At 44.4% G+C, this 18,939-nt stretch overlaps 1 protein-coding gene across 1 annotated transcript in view; it reads left to right on the forward strand.

Moving 5' to 3' along the window:
* The first annotated feature begins 798 nt into the window (after positions 1-798).
* The window catches only part of ATRN (attractin), a 157,896-nt gene continuing 139,755 nt past the window's right edge, over positions 799-18,939 (forward strand). The window contains exon 1 of the mRNA XM_054514571.1: positions 799-1,112. Within this exon, the coding sequence (XP_054370546.1) occupies positions 814-1,112 (299 nt within the window). The 5' untranslated portion in view covers positions 799-813. The remainder of the gene's footprint in view (positions 1,113-18,939) is intronic.

Here is an 18,939-nt window from a genome sequence, read left to right on the forward strand (position 1 = left end):
AGGGTGCTCAGCCTGGAGCAGAGGAGGCTCAGGGGGCCCTTGTGGCTCTGCACAGCTCCTGCCAGGAGGGCACAGCCGGGGAGGTCGGGCTCTGCTCCAGGGAACAGGGACAGGAGCAGAGGGAACGGCCTCAGGCTGGGCCAGGGGAGGTTCAGCTTGGACAGCAGCAGGAATTCCTTCCTGGAAAGGGTGGTCAGGCCTTGGCAGGGGCTGCCCAGGGAGGTGGTGGAGCCTCCACGATCCCTGGAGGTGCCTAAGGAAGGCCTGGATGCGGCACTCGGTGCTCTGGGCTGTTGGACAAGGTGGGGGTGTCACAGGTTGGACTGGGTGATCCTGGAGGGCTTTTCCTGCCCCAATGCTTCTGATTCTGTTACTCCTATTGCCCCTTTCACAGGGGCAGTGCTGGTGTTGTATCTGTGCCAGCTGCTGCTTTCTCACCTGTAATATTTAACTAATGGGGAGCAGTAAAGGGGCTTTAATTTTACAGCTCAGTTTTAAATCGACTAATTTCCTGGGAAATGCCATTTCATGGTTTGGGAATTGCCATGTGCTTTAAACTGTGCTTGTTAACCTTGCTGAGATGAGAAACTCACCCCTAAGTGAAGAGCTCTGCAGCTGTAGCAGAATAGAACTGCTTCCACTCTTTCTACACTAGAGACTGTAATCAGCGGCACGGGCCCTGTGACTGCGAGTCCCTGATCCGCCCCCTCCCCGCCGCCATGGCCGTGCCGTGACGTCACTGACCCCGCCCTCCCGGTTCCCCCCCCACTCGCGGCCACCGTAGCGGGATCGGCGGAGGCCCCGCGGCGGCCGATGGTCCGCGTTGTGCCGCCGCCCCCCGCCCGCCCCGCTCCGACCCGGCAGCGGCCGCAGATGGCGCGGCGGGGACCGGGCAGGCGGGGCGGGAGGTCACCGGCACCGCCGCCGCTGCTGGCGCTGCTGCTGCTGTTGGTGCTGGGCCCCGCCGCCGCCGCCGGCGAGGAGGTGGCGGTCTCCAAGGAATGCGACAAGCCGTGCGCCAACGGCGGGCGGTGCCAGCCGGGCACCGGGCAGTGCGAGTGCCAGCCTGGCTGGGTGGGCGACCAGTGCCAGCACTGCGGGGGGCGCTTCAGGTGAGCCCCCGCGGGGCGAGGGGCGGGGACGTGCCCTGCGGTGGGGCACGAAGCGCGGGGACGCGGGCGGTCCGTGTGGACGGGGGGTCGGGGCTGGTCCGGGACTCGTTTGGAGGTTCGGGGCTGGTTCAGGAGTGAGGGGTTAGGTTTGGGGTACGGGGATGAAAGTCTGGTTCAAGTGAGGGGCTGGTTTGGGTGGGGAGTTCGTTTGGACCGTGGCGATCGGGCCGGTTTGGGGTACCGAGGAGAGAGTGTGGCAACCACATCAGCGATGGGCGGGAGGGACAGGGCAAGGGAGGAAGGAGAACACACGGCAGTGGCTCGGGGGCCCGGGTCAGGTTGCCCTAAGGGGCACTTGAGGGCAATAGGGGGGTGGGTACGAGGAGCAGGTTTGGGCACTCAAACGGGGGTGGGAGGCTGAGGAGGGTCCAGGGGGGAGTGAGGGTAGCAGGGTCGTGGTGCAAGGGGAAGGGCCGGGTGACAGTAAAGGTGAGGGGCGGGACCAGGTGAGGTGAAAGGTGAGCGGTAGATGGAAGTGACACTAAGGGTGAGTGGCAGGTCAAAGGAATGGTGAGGGACACTCAGGTGATGATAAAGGCAAGAGGCAGGTGCAGGTGATGGTAAGGATGCAGGTGTTAGGGCAGGATAGGAGCACCTTGAGGGGACAGTAGGGGATGGGTCTCTGGGCAGTGAGGGTGTGAGCATGGGCCTGATTCAGGGGGATGTGGGTGTAAAGGGATGGGCAGGAGTCATGAAGGGGGACAGAAGGGATTTGGATGCAGAGGGAAAGGTGGGTGTGCAGAAACAGGCTTGAAGGGTGATGGGGTGACAGTGTGGAAGACTTGGTCTGGCTCTCCCCAGAGGAGGTGAGTGGTTGGGCTTCCTGGGGGAGCTCTCAGAGCAATGGGATGTGGATGTTTAGTGCCCCAGTTGGTGAGTACAGGATGTTTGTTATGCAGAGAGGCATCTCTAAGGGGGCTGAATTTTTCATGTTGGTTGGCTGGGGTTTCACAGGTGTTACTGGTGATCAGTTGTGATTCTAAGGGGCTGTGTAGGAGCAGGGATGTGGTTTTAGGGCACTGGATCAGTGGGGATCTGGGTTTGATGGATTGCAGAGCCAGGAAAATGTTGGGTTTAAGTTTTAGTAGATCCAGACAGAAAGTAAAGCTGGAGGGGAGTGGGTATGGCGATATTTTTTTGGCAGCAGGGTTAGGAACTTATAAATGGAAGTGTAAGGATGGTGGGTGAATGGGGATGGCTTTTTGTGTGGATGTGGAGCCGATGGAAGCAGTGAGGAGCAGGTGGACAGAGGAGGACAAGCGTGGGTGTGGGGCCAGTTCCTGGGCGGGGAGAAGGACTAATGTGTGGATGGGACTAGATCACGCTTAGAACAGGTTGGAGGAGAAGGGCGTGCAAGTGGGCGTTAGGGCGGTGTGGAGACTCTCGAGGTGTTTGGAGGGGGGTTGAGGAAGCTCCTCTTCGCAGATCAGCAGGTGCTGGTTTTGGTTAAAGGTTATTTCAGGAGAAGTAGGTGCAGGGGAGAGAAGCAGTATCCTTATGGGAGTAGCTGGCATTTGGGAGGCTCATCGTCTGGAGATGTAATGCTGCTGGCTTTTGGGGAGGGACAGTGGGATTAGCAGCCTGGTGGGAAAACGCTCCTGGGCTTGTGGGGAGACAAGACTGGGCAGTGGGAGGGGATTAAACAGGACAGAGGGTATTGGGAGAGTCCTGCTGCTTCAGAGTATTTTTTTTTTTTTGAGGAAAAAAAGGCTAAAGGAGGGCTCTGGGCAGGGGGATGGAATCCCCTGGCTCTGCACTGGTCCGGGCCAAGTGCAAACAACTGTGTGTGGGAATGAGGGGTGTCTGCACAGGACAGTGACTTTTGGGCTATATACTGATGCAAGTGCCTTTCTGCAGTGCTGGGGCCCGTTCTTTTAGTGTTGAGTTACTCAGTTGGGTTGTGTGTCTGAGGTGTATCCCACTGGATGAGAAAATGGAAATCTTCATGGGAATAGGCTGAGGATGCTCCCTGGCTTCTGTATTATGGCAAGGATTTATTTCTGTAAGATGGTTACCTGCCTTGGATTCGTCAGCTGTGGCAGTGGCAGAGCCAGTATGTGTGTCTGCATGCATTAGGTGAATTCCCTGGCAGGGCTGATTCCTGGAAAAGAAGGAAATGAGAAAAGGATGATTTTCCTAGGCAGTGACTGCTTTCTTGGGGAGCTGCTGAAAGTACCAAGCACCCTCCGATGATGTTCCTTATTGATTTGGGAGGAGGGTAACTGTCTATATAACCTGAACTCATGGAAGAAAAATACTTTAATTTTTTTATTCATGTTTATTGACCATCTGTAGATGTATGTGTATTGCAAACAGTTTGAAAGGAGTTTTGTATAGAAACAATTCCAGGCTAGGCAAACCCTGGAAGTCCAGACCTGCCTTTTTAATGTCTTTCTGCCGCTGTCATGAAAAGCATTTTCTTTTAGCTGGGAGAGTGCTTTAAGGAATAGCCTCATACCTGTTACTCTCTTGGAGAAGCTTAGGCTATTTGTGGTTTTTAGGGGACTGGATTTGAGAGACTTCTTTTCCGAATAGTAATGCCAAGTAAAAAAAAGAATTGGTATATATTTACTGCTAATAGAACCTCAAACTTTTATCCTCTTACCTGTTTTGATAAAGCTTCTTTTTTCTTTCTTGCATATAATTCTAGTCTAAAATGTTGCCTGAAAATATAATACATGTTTTTCTCTGTAGGTTTGTCTGTTTATTAGTTTATTAAGGAGTTGGAATTTCTAGTCATGTTTTTAAACTTGGAGCTCTGAGAAATGTAAACAATGGTCATAGTTTTGCAGTCATGTGTCTTCTTTCACATGCCTTGAGTTTGCTCTGTCTCCTGTAGAATTGGCTCTGCAGGACGTTTTTGTTTGGTTGACGGTTGTCAAGAGTTTGGCTTTAAAGGACTTCATGTGTTATTAGATGCCATAGGTACAAATGGGAAGTAGAAGGGCAGGTGAAAATTATTTTCTAAGTGCAGTGTATTCTATGTGCTTATCTGCTGGACTGAGAGATGTAATTAAATTTGGCATGTTAATCATCCTGTCTTATCTAGATGGATATGATGACTGTATTTGTGGCCTTGACTGTTTGCATTTACACTGTAAAGTTACACCTTGTGCTTCACCAACCTACTAATCTCTCACATCTTCTTGTGTTCACAGTGAAGGATGAACATTGTAGCATTGAGTTGCAGTCTTCTAATATTCCGTTTCCCTTTTTCCCTGGGAAATCTTTTTTTTAGACTGCAATTAGATGTATGAGTAACACACCCCAGATCAGTGATTCTTTTTACAGGTGGAAGGCTGATTTAGGAGGACTTCAGGTGACTTTTTTCTAAGAACCAGCCACTTTAGTTGTTCAAAGATAAACATCTTGGTATTAACAGAAGCTGAAACAGAAAACACAGAATGTGCCTGATGTGCTTGTGTCTTCTATTTCAGTATAAACCTCCAGAGGGCTCTGGGCTGGCTGGAGGCTGCTGTGGGCTTCGAGCTGCCATGATATGGGCAGGAGAGGAGCTGCTGCTGGGAGGGATGAGAAATTCCCTAGTCACAGAGCTGCAGGAGCATCCTGAGATAGCATTTGGAGCAGTGGGAGCTTCAAACTTGAGAGCGAAATTGGCAGCAGTGATTATTGTACAATCAAAAAGAGGCTGCACACTTTGTTAACAGACTGTTCAAAGCACTGTCTGCAGCTCAGTGACACAACCTCTCATCCTGCCCAAACTGAGTTGTCAGCCAGCTGCCTGAATAGCAGATGGAATTCAAGGTGGAAAAGCCCTCTAAGATGATCCAGTCTAGCTGCCCCCAGCACTGCCAAGACCACCACTAACCATACCTACGTGTTTTTGAGCACTTCCAGGGATAGGAACTCAGCCACTTTCCTGGGCAGTCTGTTCCAGTGCCTGACCAACCCTTCCATGCAGACATTTTCCCCAGTATCCCGTCTAACTCCGCACCAAAAGTGCAACTTGAGGCCATTTCCTCTTGGTCCTGTCTCTTGTTCCCTGGGAGCGGAGCCTGACTCCCCCTGGCTGCACCCTTCTGTCTGGTAGTTTTAGGGAGTGAATGAGAATGAGCTCTTCTCATTCTGACCTTGAGTTTTTCCAGGCTGAGCCCTCCCAGTTCCCCCAGCCCCTCCTCACCAGACAAGGCAAGTAAAGCACAGAGCAAGAAATGACCTCTGGTTCACTTCCATTTATTGTCCTGAGATTGTAAAGGGTTGGATTAACAAATTCAGGATAATGATTGACTTCTTCAACAGGTAGTGCATGTGGATTGTGTGTGTAGGCTCACTGATGGGCAGTTTGATGTTTGATGGTAGCTGAAAATAATATTTTGATGATGTAATAAAATACCAAATTATTCCAGGAATATGGATTTTGTGTGTAAAGGCACTAGTGCTCCTTTCATTATAATACTCTTATTGTGGTGGGAGATGGCAAATACTAAGCAGGGGTTAGCCATGCAACCTGACAGCTGGGGAGTAAAAAACAGATTAGAGTGTATCGTGTATCCTTTGAACTCCCTTTTTAGTAATACAGTGGGACCAGTTACGTGTTGCTGATTAAATGTTATGAAGGACTTGGTGGTAGTAGAGTGTGCTTGGCCAAAGAATATTACAGTGAAGAGGAATTAACTCTAGGTTTGTGTAAATCACTGCCTGAGATAGGTGTGAGCTGGAAAAGAACCATCACAATTCTCTTTGTTAAATAAATAAGAACTTTTGGTCAAAAGCTTAAATACAAGCTGTTGTCTTTAGGAAGCTACCTGAGGCATTTGTAGATTTAAGAAGGTCAGGAAGATGCTTAATAGATCCAAGGATGTTGGCAATTTGAGTCAAATCAGTTTAAGTGCTCAAATTGGATCTGGGGCCTGCATTTGTGCCTGATCCCCATTCTGTTCCTCCCTTTTCATTAGGGTATTATTGTGCTTTAAAATGATTTTCTCTTCCTTGCTGCTTAATGAAAGACTTGCTCAAACACTGTGCCCTAGTAAAAAAGAAGAAGCTATTTGAGTAGGGAATACTTAAACATCATCAATTTTAATGATGCACTGAGGAAAAAAAGAACAAATATATGTTTTTATTTAGTTCTTGGAGGTATGTGTGGATATCCTTATGAATGCATATCTATATTTCTGTCTATCCATACCTGTGTATAATATATAAATATTATCTATTTTGTGGCTTGGAGCAACCTGGTCCAGTGGAAGGTCAAGGAGGTCTTCGGGGTCCTTTCCCACCCAGACCATTCCATGATTCTGTTTAAATGATCTGTTCATTGAGAAGTTCGTGGGTAATATTTAATGTGAATTCTCTGTTATTGCTCCTCTCACTGTTTTATTGGACAATCTGATATTTTACTAGGGCTCTTTTAAGAGCTAAACTTCACCTGTGAAATAATTCAGTATTTTTGAAATATCTGAGTTGTTCTGCAGTTTTTGCCGTGCACTGAACGAGCAGCATAAATATTTGACTTGCGGGAGGTTTTGTTAATGTTTGCAGTAAGCTCACTGCTTATTTTCAGAGTGCTTTATAGTAAGGAGGCAGTAGTGGAAAATTCAGAGCAGTCAGACAAAACAGCTCGTGCTGGATCCTCCCCATCATCTCTGCCTCACAAACATCCAGTGCCTTGCCTGTTGGAGCTTTAGTGGTTGGAATTACTGAACACTCCATGTGTGAGAGAGAGAAGTCCTGTCCTGTTCCTGTCTTCCTGCTGAGCACGTCTGAGCGAGCATGAGACCTCGTGGAACAGAGCAGATGAAGGATAACATTCCTGTGCCTGCCAAATCCAGGAGCATATCACTGACTTGGACTAAACGCCTCCTTATCTGCAGCAGTCACCATTTGCGTCATTTCTCTGTTTCTGTAAAGATCAGGGAATACCTGCCCGAGTCCCTTAGCACTTGTCTGACACTGCTCTAGATTTTTCCAGTATTTCAGTCTCTATTGTTCCTTTCGTTTTGGATGCAAAGTAATCACAGAATGGTTTGGGTTGGAAGGAACCTTAAAGCTCTTCTCATTCTAACCCCCTGCCGTGGGCAGGGACACCTTCTGTTGGACCAGGTTGCTCCAAGCCCTGTCCAGCCTGATCTTGAGCACTTCCAGGAATGGGGCAGCCACAGCTTCCCTTGGAAACCAATAAAATAAGCTCAGGTCCAACCAGGGTTTGTTACCATCTTCATCAATTTACATTTAACATAAATAACTTATATTGAAATACTAAAAAATGACTGAAATTAGCACTGTTTTCACAGAAAATAGTTGTTTTCTTTAATTAAAAAAATCTAGGACCAGTGATCCTTTTATCCCGTGTTCTGATAAATTTAAATAATATTTGAAATGTATGTGATGGATTTGACTTTCCTGGCTTGTTCCTCTGAAACTTTTGTGAGCAATCAAATTTCAAACTCTGAGCTTCCTACACCTAACATGTTTATGAAATCCATGCTGAAAATCCTGTACTTAGTAGGATTTTTATTATATTTAGCAGTAATTCTGCTGCTGACCAAGCTGTTGTCTTACTGTATTAATTTAGGATACCCTTGGGTCCTCTTTTCTTGAATGGTTTCCTTGAAGAATTTTTTTCTGATTTGAAGTTCTAAGCAGAGCACTTAGAATTACCTTCTTGACCAGATAGAGCTTTGCTTCTTTTTTTCCTGCACTCAAAATACTCCCTGCAAGTAGGAGCTTTTAAATCACATCTTCTAAAGCATAGTGAATAAACAGAGTAAAACAGGCCCAAGTGAAGTAGTTTTGGGGGAGGAGGGAGCTGCTCCAAACTGGAACTCACCATAAGAAGGACTACAGCAGTGCTTTGCTTTTGCACAGCCACATGCTCACATCTGCCCATTAAACCACTGCAGCATTTTGGAAGCTGGGCTGGAATATTTGGTGATCAATTTTACAGCAGTGAACAGAGACGATAATTTGCTTTTGTGCACAGTTTTGAATGAAATACTCATTTAGTCACCGAAACACTGGAGCAGTAAGGATGTTTGCTTTTTGTTTCCTGCTTTTGTTCCCTTGCTTTGTTCGTGGCTGATCCTCACAGTAGTTCCTTTAGATCTACTTGAGACTGTCACTTTTCCTCCTTTTGCTTAAAATAAATATTTATTTGATAGAGAGGCAGGTTGCATGCAGGGTTTTGGTGGATGTGTGCTGCATACAGATGATTCCAGGCATGGATTGGGCTTGAATGGGAAAGGCTTGGGATATTCAGAATGTAAGGGCTCTGTCCTTATTGCGGAGTTGTGACATCATTAGGGTTGTTAAGAGCCCTTAATTGCACACAGAACAAGCTTTATGTAGCAATCTGATAACCTAAATTTGGGACATTGGCATAGTGGGGGATTTGGAGAATAATTGAAAGAAAATGGATTCTGTTTTGGGCTGATAATAAGTGTCTTAGTGCATCTTGCATGATGAAGAATAATATAAATGTTTTACTGATGAATTGAGCAATATTCCTGCTAAAGAGGGGCAGCTGATCAGAACAGATTGTTTGAAGTACTTCCTGGATACCCCAGGATCTGGAAAATATTCCTGGTCCTGGTTGTGGCTTCACTTGCTGAAACAAGTTTCCCGCAGTATCACCAGATTCAGAATTTTCAGTTTCCTGAAAATGCAGAAGTGGAATTAAGCTGGTTTAAGGGATGCCATGCTGACAGAGGTGGTCTGGGCATTCCAGCCAAGGGTTTTCTAGTGTGTAAACTACCTTTTATTCCCTGCTGTGCCTGCTGGGCTCACAGCTGCAGAGGTGAAAGCGCTGTTGTACACAAACTTAGCTTGGGTGTGCTCAGTGCGTGTTGCAAAAATTTAAATAGGAGGTTGTTGCTTCGTGTAGGTACAGGGTGTTGCACATCATCTTTGGGGTGAAAATTATCTGTAATGACCTTTACCACGAGACAGTGCTGCTCAGCTTTATGCAGGATGTACAAATACAGCTGTGAAAATCCCAGATTTTCTATTATTTGCCTTTGCCCTCTGTTTCCTGATTCTCGGAAACCTTTTTTTTTTTTTTTTTTTTTGCTAGTTTCTATAAGCTGAAAGGAAAAAAAAAAGTTGTGCTAGGAAAACACTCTTTGGAAGACTTTCTTATTAGTGTTTGTATTGCTTGAAAATTTAATATCTGTCTCCAAGGTGGTGCTTGTCTACTCAAAGGATAAGAAGCTTGGCGCAGATGAATTAGCATTTTTTTGTAAACTCCTTTTATAAACTCAAATACAGAAAGTGAGAGGTATTTTTCCATTCAGAAAACTTAGGTTGGGTTTAATATTTTTTCATGGCAAAGGGAAGGAATGTCTTCAATTACTTTGGGATTAAAAGCTATTTAGTTTTCAGTCATTGCAATGAAAAAAAATTACTCCTGCAGTGGATTAGCTGTGCATTGAGTGGCTTTAATTTTTTTTTTGTTTGTTTGTTTGTTTTGGTTTCTGGTTTTGGTTTTTGGTGGTTGTTTTGTTTTGTGGGGTTTGTTTTTTGGTTTTTTTTTAGTTTTCCCCCTCAGTTTCTTTGTGCTTGTGTCATCATCTCTTTCCTGCCACAGTTTAGTCGTTTTCTACGTGTTGGTGTCATGTCACTGCTTCCAGATATTTTGAATATAATTACACTATCTAGGGAAAATCCATGATTCAGGTTTACCATGAGCACAGCTTTTAGATTTCATTGCTTGTTATGATCAAGAACATGTTTGAGTTCCTCTAAAAGAAGCTTTTCAGGGTGGTTTTGTGAAGGTTTTTTGCAGCAAGGTGCAACATGTTTCCTACCAGAGTTGTGCACCTGTCTTCTTAATGATTAATTTACACAGTCAATCTCCTGTTAATCCAGAGTGGAAAGTGTCACTTGAGTTTTAGAGTGATTTCAGAGCTTAGGTCTCTTAGTGTCTGCTTGCTACATACTTGGATCTTGTGTGAAATCATCAAAGGTGACGCTGCAGAATTTCCAGCCTTTGCAAGACCCGAGCTGCAGAGTAGTGTGGAACTGAAGTGCTGACTGGGCTGGCCAGTGCTACAAGAAAAAAATGCCCAAAAACCAGGGAAAACTCCAGCATTGTTTCCTATTAAGGATTTTAGTGCTGCTAGAAAAAAGTATACTGCTGTATCCAAATTGTGAGCATAGATTGATGTTGCTGGCTTGCTGGAAGAGAAGTACTGAATTCCAAATAATATAGTGAGAAATAATTAGTTTTGAGGTCACTGGTTATTTTAATTTTAATTTTTTTCAAGGGGAGATCAGGAACAGGCAGAATTGTTGGGTGAGTTGCTTTTAGTTTTGTTGAAAAAGTTGAAATGTATTGTTGTTCAAGACACACTCTGCATTTGCATTTATGTATAGTTGCTGCCTCCTTGTTTGACAGTGTGTCAGTGCACTTTAGTTAAGGGATTGATTTATTACACTGAAACACAGAACAGGCAGTCTATAAATTTGGGTCAGTCAGTGTCTTTCTCACAAGCACAGGTTGCAGTGACTCTTTAAAGTTACTGGTTTTCATTTTGGGAATAGTAATGGGTGTTTAAGTATGCCCTCATTCAACTTCTGGAGGATGAATCTTTTTGAGGAGGTGTTGGTGTGGTTCAAAGTCAAAACCAGGATTTGACCTCCCGCCTATGCACACTTTTTCTGAAACATCCATATTAATATTACTGGAATTTAAAATTTTCTTGTGGATACTCTGATAGTCTGTTAACTTGTTTTATCTGAATTTATCTGATGAGCCCAAAGAAAACTCTAGTGCTACTGAAAGCATGTTAAACCAGTAATTTGTGGATCACTTTCAGCTTCTCTCAGTACCTGAGCTGATAACACTTTCTGGGACAGCAGGCAAATGTCAGTACCAGCAGAATTGCCTTATGTGAATGGTACAATAACAATTTCTATGCAAGTTTGATGTTTGAATGTGAGAGGATGGGGATTTGAATTTCTGGTAGAAACAGGAATGTGTGGTCTGGCTGGAAAAGCTGAAATGACTTTATGGCCTCTAACTTTACTGTACCCTTGAGAACAGATGACAACAGACTTCAGGAATCAATGCAGTTCATAATTTAATCCCCTTGGTTCAGTTTTCCTATCAATTAATTAGGGCAAATTATTTATATGGTCTAAAGATGTTCTGATGATGACTCTATTTACATAGGAATTTGTAGGTTTGGAAGCATATTTTAATGACAGTTTGGATGGCAACTGGTATTCAGTTGTCTGTTCTGAGAATAATACTGCCCTACAGAAGAAATGTGGTTAATGTTACTATAAATATGCCTAAATCATCTTCACTGAGGCTGATGAAAAAGGGTATTGTGTGTTAAAAGTGATGGAGTTTAAATGTGATCTTAATTTCTCTATTCAGCACTTATGGGAATTTGTCATGTGATATGGAAAGACAAGAAATCACAATGTGGAAATTGTGTTATCAGATCAAAGCTGGTTGAGGCATCAGAGAGGCTTCTGTGCCTGAGCTTTGCTTGCTTGCAGTGCAAGATGTGCAATTAGCTAGGATGTGGTGCTGGAGGAGGCATCCTTTGCTGTATTCCCACTGTCTAAATCCCACTGATTTCCAGTGGGAAATCCCAGGGCAGGTGGGACTGAAGCATGAGTGCAGACGTGAGGGTTTGGTGACTCACACTGTGTAGTTGGAGACCTGGGCTCCTCAAGCAGTGTCCTGTGGTAAGACAGGTTTTACATGAGTTTCTGCAGTGCCAGTGAGATTGGCTGGGCTGGAGGTTCTCAGGGAACATGGAGGGAGTGCTTTCCCTTTTCCTTGTAGGTTGATGTAACTTCATCCGTCTGTTCTCCACTTTGCCAAGGGCAGAGGCACCTCCCACTGTCCCAGGTTGTTCCAAGCCCCATCCAGCCTGGCCTTGGACACTTCCAGGGATCCAGGGGTAGCCACAGCTGCTCTGGGCACCCTGTGCCAGGACCTTACACCCTCACAGGGAACAATTTCTCCCCAATATCCCATCTAACCCTGCCTACAGTCAGTGGGACAGCATTCCCCCTTGTACTGTCATTTCACGTCCTTGTCCAAAGTCTCTCTCCAGCTCTCTTGGAGCTGTTTTAGGTACTGCAAGGTGCTGGAATTTCTTCCTGGAGCTTTCTCCAGGCTGAACAAATCCCAGCTCTCTCAGCCTCTGTCCATAGAGTTCCTTGCTTTTTACCTGTGGATTTGAAGAAGAAATTCTGTAGGAGACAACCATGTGTGTGTCTATTGATTTTTGTTTGCACTTGAATTTTTCATACATTTTGTATTGATTTAAAGCTATAAATTTGCAGAAGCCTGAGCCCTTCATGGTTAGGCTTTGTGGGGCTCTCTGGGCATCAAGGCTGTCTTGTGTTTCTGTAGTAAGTTCAATAAATAATAAATCAACTTCTGTCATTCACTGAAGGAAATATTTCTGTTCAGGTTTAGGGAGATTAACAGGATTCTATAGACACAACTGAAATTGATGTTTCCTTAGTGTCTTGTAACACACTGAAAATATGAAAGTAGGTGGATGAAGGCCACTACCATCAATGCTAAAGGAGGAGATAAACCACTATGGATGATCTCTGTGGTAACTGTCATATCTGAAGAAGAAAAAGCACCCATTTTGAGGTAAGAAAGCATTGTGGAAAGTTTTTAAATTCTCCTAATTGAAACATGTTCTAAGAACAGTTAAAAGGTGCCATGCCTGATGGCCAAAGTGAGTGTTGGAAGCCCTTTTACAGGCTGGGCTGTTGATCTGCTGAAGATTAACGGCAGGTCAGGACTGTGACTTGGCATGAGATGCTTTCCCTTTAATCTCCAGTTAAATTAAAGAAGCACCAAATAGCTATGATTTTAATGGGGTAAAATATATACGCACACATATTTTTCCCTTTCTCATGACTGACTCACATTTCAGCAGAGGTTCTCCTCTAATGACTTCAAGTCCTTTCATAAGATTTTTTTATAAGTTGTACATGTTCATTATTAAATCTTTAAAAACAAACTCAGGAAAAGTTTGGCCCTGGTGAGTTGTGTGTTGCTGTAACTTCTGCGAGGAGTGAAAATAGTAGGAATGGTAAGTTTTGAAATTTTGGATTTTCTTTTGGCAGCTACTTCTGTACATAGTATGTGTAAAACATATGTGGGGTAGGTAAAGCTCTATGATCTCTGAGATGTGGAGTCAAAGTAATTATTGTGCATGTCACTTATGTTCCTTAATATATGGTATTCTATTTAAGTAGTGGAGTTAAGGAGAAAAGAGAACAGGTCAGCAGGGTAAAATAGTTGTACTAAGTAGTTTTGATATATGTAATATGAAATATATTATGTGTCATCTCATCCTGATCTTGGTAGCAAAGGTCCTACTGATTATACAGTAAAATATCTTAAAACATTTTTGGCGTTGAATACTGTTTGAGATATTCCTGGACACATAGAGTAAACTGAACCCAAACTTTTCAGGTATGGGATTTTGAAATTAAACCCTGCTTAGGATCTAAAAATGTAAATAAAATCTTATGAGCTGCCTTTTGAGGAACCCTATCCATAGACTGACTGCACAGGACATGTTGTTCTAAACGGGCACTGAACTAAAGGTAGATGGGGCAATATGCCGCCTTCAGTCTTATTCCAGGGCATCTTCAGAAATATTACTGCAGGAGAGAAGGGGAGACTGAGGTCAGAGCTCACTGTGAACTGCAGTTCCTCCTGAGGGGCAGCTCTGGTCTCTGTTCTCTGTGACAGGACCCGAGGGAATGGCTGGAGCTGTGTTAGGGCAGGTTTAGGTGGAGATCAGGCTCTTCCCCCAGAGGGTGCTCAGGCAGTGCCCAGGCTCCCAGGGAATGCTCGTGGTGCCAGGGCTGCCAGAGCTCCAGGAGCGTTGGGGCAATGGCTCAGGCTCAGGGTGGGATTGTTGGGGTGTCCTGTGCAGAGCCAGGAGCTGGACTCAGTGATCCTTGTCAGTCCCTTCCAGCTCAGGACATTGTGTGGTTCCATGTGGAAATAAAGCCAACCCCAGTACAGCAGTCCTCCCTGCTGTCCTTGCTTCCCGGTGATATCCGGAGCAAACCAGTGGCAGCAACTGCAACAGGATTGAAAGTGGGGAAGTGAAATTGCTGTGCATCACTTGGTCTGGTTTGGGGGTTTTTTTGGATTTAGTTTTTTTCCACAGCCATGGTTTGTACCTTGAGTTGTTTTCTGTCTTTTCACTGAAGTTTAAGTTCAGAAGGGTTGTAGCACACTTCCCTCTCCAAGTGCCCTAATACAGGATAGAATTACAGGACTGATTTATGAAGTGGATAGCAGCTGTGATGCTGAATTGATTGGTACAAGGAGGTGCTTTGCAGCCCCTGCAGACAGGCTGGGTGCTATCAGACTGATGCCATCAGAGTCTTAGCTGCCAATCTGAACGTGCTTTTAGAGAGCTGTTTCCACAGCAGCTTTTGGAGAATGGCGAGTCCTTGCCCAAGCTGGCTGTTAAACTGCAGAGCCCATCCTGAGCCCTGCAGGTGGGAACATGGGACACGTGTTTCCATGTTGTGTCACTTACATGCACCGAGGCAGTTTGTAGAACTCCTAGTCATAACATTTGCATTGTGTTGCCCCTAAAATAGTCCATGTTGTACTTTGTCCTGATTGTTTGTATACTGATGACATTCACTGGTTCAAATGAGATTTCTGCCTTTTTCATTGCTACTCTTTTAATGCTTTGATTAGATTTTCAGAAGTTTTATTGTATCCTCTATATAGTTAATTCACTTTTAAAGTTTTTTCTTCATCTAATTATAATTGAATTTTGCCCTTGAGCAGCTGTATGGATAATCTTTTAAGAGCAGTTTTAAAAGTAGGGTAAAGAAGGTGAAGAGCTAGTAATAGAAAGTAACATTAGTTGAGTCTTTGGTTTGTGCAGTAGTGATTTAAAAAAATGGAGGGAAAGATGATCTGCTATCTTTAGACCTATCAGTCTGACCTTGAGATCAAAATTTTGCCAGGTAGATTTGCCCATTTGTAAGTGATACTGTTTAAAATACAATATATACGTGTGCTGGATGTGTTATAATCATCATTTAGGATGAAGGCACCTGTAAGAGATAAATAGGTGCAATCAGGGCTTTGGAAGCCTCTTTGATTCAATGGCACCACCCAGAGCAGGACTGCACTGTATGACCTATGAAGACCTTTTCACCTGTGTGTGGTAGTCAGGAAATCTGGAGAGTTTTATCTTCCATTCTGCCATTTCTATTGACATGGAATTAATCAGGCTGCTTCTCGTATTACAGGTATGGAAGGGGAGCAGTTGGTGAACTGTTAAACAGGAGGATAAGGGTTAAAAGAGGGGCCAAGGTAGGGGATTCTGCCCTGCTCAGATGAGGCCTCACCTGCAGAGCTGCCTCCAGCTCTGGGCCCCCAGCACAGGAAGGACCTGGAGCTTTTGGAGTGAGTCCAGAGGAGGCACCGAGATGATCAGAGGGATGGAGCAGCTCTGCTGTGAGGAAAGGCTGAGAGAATTGGGATTGTTGAGTCTGGAGAAGACAAGGCTCTAGGTTGACCTAATTGTGGCCTTTGAGTAACTGGAAGGAGCTGACAAGAAAGATGTAAAGAGACTTTGGACACAAGGAATTTTGGAGAGACAGAATGAGGGGGAATGGCTTCCAGGAACAGAGACAAATGTTGATTTAGATTAGAAATAAGGAAGAAGCTTTTTATGATGAGGGTGGTGAGGTGGCACAGCTTGCCTAGAGAAGCTGTGGGTGCCCCATCTCTGGAAGTGTCCAAGATCAGGTTGGATGGAGCTTGGAGCACCCGGGCTAGTGAAAGGTGTCCCTGCCCATGGTGGGGGTTTGGAATTGCATGGGCTTTAAGGTCCCTTCCAACCCAAACCATTTCATGATTCTGTTGTGAGAGATAAAATGATGTTTTGCTTCAGCCATAGGAATGCATACTTTGTCATGTAGACAAAGATGTAGCTAGCACCTGACTCAGCTGCCATGTTTATATTAATAAATAGTTTTGCTTCAATGACTTTGTTCTCTTTCAACTTTATTGGTGAGTGGGTGTTTCTCACAATTTGGCAAATTGTTTGGGAAACTTGACCTCTGATTCTGCAGAGCAGGACAAGGGGAAGAGGGGAAGGCACACCCTGCTGATTCTAGCAGCCCCTGACATGGACATGGAGTATCTTCTTATGAAATGTTGTTTGCATTCCCTTTTCTGGGAAAGGAGGAAAGGCTGCCAGTTCCTGGAAAAAATGGCCTGTAGCTCAAAAATTATTTGCAGGTGATAATGCTCTCTTTTGCAGATCTTAGAAGGAAGGGGTTGTTGCCCCAAACATCAGCCCTGGACATTTACATACATCAGGTAAAACTGGAAGATTGGATGTTGGTAAAATTTTGGAAACTTGACACTGACGTGGGAAGGTCCCTTTCCAATACACTTGATAATTGAGACAGCAGTGCACACTACAGAGGGAGGGTGGGCACATGCAATCTGAATTAAAGGACCAGTGGAGTCACCTCCCAGGGACTGGACTGTAATACAAAGAAGTAACCCTCTAAAATTAACCTTCAAAAGATAATCTGTCCCAGAAATGAATAATTTAAATTTTATTGCCTGGATTATAATTTTAGTCCTAGTAAACCCTGTTTTAGCTGACTGTCGCATTAAATGCCATAGAACCTGGAAAGTTGCTGGAAAAAATTAATGGGGTTTCACCCATCATCTGGCTCAGTATGGCATACAGTTCTGATAAACCTACAAAATGTCAGGAAAGGATCCCTGGTGGAACACAAACCTACTTGATTGTCCAAAATTTAGGAACATAGGCTCAAACATCAGAAAGCTTGCCTATGTGCCAGTTCAGAAATGGATCACACTGTGGGATTCTCAGTCCTTGGACAACCTATTTGGGAAAACCTAATGGAGAAAGATGGGCTTCTATTATGTGCCTTTGCTGGATTATTGCTTATACCTTGTCTTATTCCCTGTTTTATCAGGTTAATTGCTAGTGTAGTAGAAGAAATGCAGGTGATCAGAATGCCAGTGCACCCAAACCTAGCAGCTGCTAGTCAAAGAGTAGGAGTCCAGAAGATCATGGTCCCAAGGAGGCGAGATCAGAAAAGAGCAGAAGACGACCTACATCTTACTTTACACAAGCTAGAGTAAAGCTATGCACCTCAGCAGGAAACAACGACCTAAAAGTTTGGAATAAGCCTAGCTCAGCACAAACACGAGTTTGCCAAATAACAGGTCTGGAGTGTAACTGTTACGTGTGAATAGAACCTTTTTGCAAACAGGGCCCAGGCCACACCAGCCAGACAGATAAGCAACCCAAGGGCCTTAGCAAAAAGGTGATAAATAAAAAGGAGGTGGATTGTGGGGGTAAAATAATGTTTTGCTTCAGCCATAAGAATGTGTACTTAATGTCACATAGGCAAAGATGTAGCTGGCACAAGGCTAGGGCTTGGGAGGGAGCGTGGCAGCGAGGAGAAGGGGAGTCAAGTGATGTTTGTGCCAGGGCAGGGTGGAGGAGCTGTTGGTTTGAGTGCAGTAGGGTCAGAAAGAATGGAAGTTCCTGAGTACCCAGGCAGTGAGAGAGGGGCCAGGGACACCCCCGGGCGGGGAAGGCCATAAAGGTTTGTACATTTTAGGGGGAGGTGTGCCTCCTCAGTGGGATGCACCCGCCACAGCTGCCATGTTTATATTAATAAGTACTTTTGCTTCAGAGACTTTGTTCTCTTTCAGCTTTATTGGTGGGTGTTCCTCACACTGTGAAAGAAAAGGAGAGGGCTGGAACTGGAACCTGATGTAGTATTTTCTTTCATGAAAAACTGCAGAGATGTGCACTTCTTGTATCACTGATGATGCCACTGTGCAGCCTGGGTGCAGAGATCACACCATCGTCTGGGCAGAGCAGGGGGAATGGAGTGACAGAACAGGGCTGAGGTGGCTTCCCACTCACGGGGATTTACAGAAAAAGCCTCTTAAGATGGAATTACATTAAAAAGAAAGACCCAGAAACAGTAATTGGTTCTTTGAATGGTTGTTACTTGTCAGCATGATGCATTGGGGAAGACAAAGGAAAAAGGCAGAGAGGAGAAGGAGGAAAAAGTGATACTATGGTTCAAAGCCCTGGTAGGAGTATCTCCTGGGTAATATCATCACTTTCTGATCAGTTGGTTTCTTTATAATCACGTGTTTGCGAAGAGGATTTTTCTGGATTTTGTTTTTAGGGGCTCTGGCTGTCATTTCTTTTTAAGTTTTTTATGTCTGTTGATCAGCAAATGCTCTTGGCCTGCAGCTGTTTCTTACCAGTCTAAGAACTGGGTGGTGTTCATTCCACAGTGCTTCATGGGTGCTACACTGAAATTACTATTTCAATTACTGAAGATAATTTTTAAATGGAGTAAGTCCTCCTGTTTAATCCAGAGATGTTGATGATTCACTCCAGCACCAGTCATTCCATGATCCTCTGCATCTCTCCCTCTACAGCCCAGTGACATCTACTCAGATTAGAAACTGGAAGTCAGTAATTGTAGAACATTTTGTCTTGCAATCTTCCCTTTAAAAACCTATTAAGTTGTTTTAAAAATATTTTTTATTATTTTTTGTTACATGTTGCTCTCCAGTTCACTGGGAGCAGGTGGATACTTTATTTCTTAATTGTCACCCTGTCAGCTTTTTCTCAAATGGAAAAAATACTTTTATATTAAAATTTAACTAGACATATAAAGTCTTGTCACACTCTTAATATAGAACAGCAGCCTCAAATGGAATAAATTAGAGCAAAACAATGTGCGTATGTTACCACTT

The sequence above is a fragment of the Molothrus ater genome, chromosome 4 (genome assembly GCF_012460135.2).
Source record: "Molothrus ater isolate BHLD 08-10-18 breed brown headed cowbird chromosome 4, BPBGC_Mater_1.1, whole genome shotgun sequence".
In the NCBI taxonomy this organism is placed as follows: Eukaryota; Metazoa; Chordata; class Aves; order Passeriformes; family Icteridae; genus Molothrus; species Molothrus ater.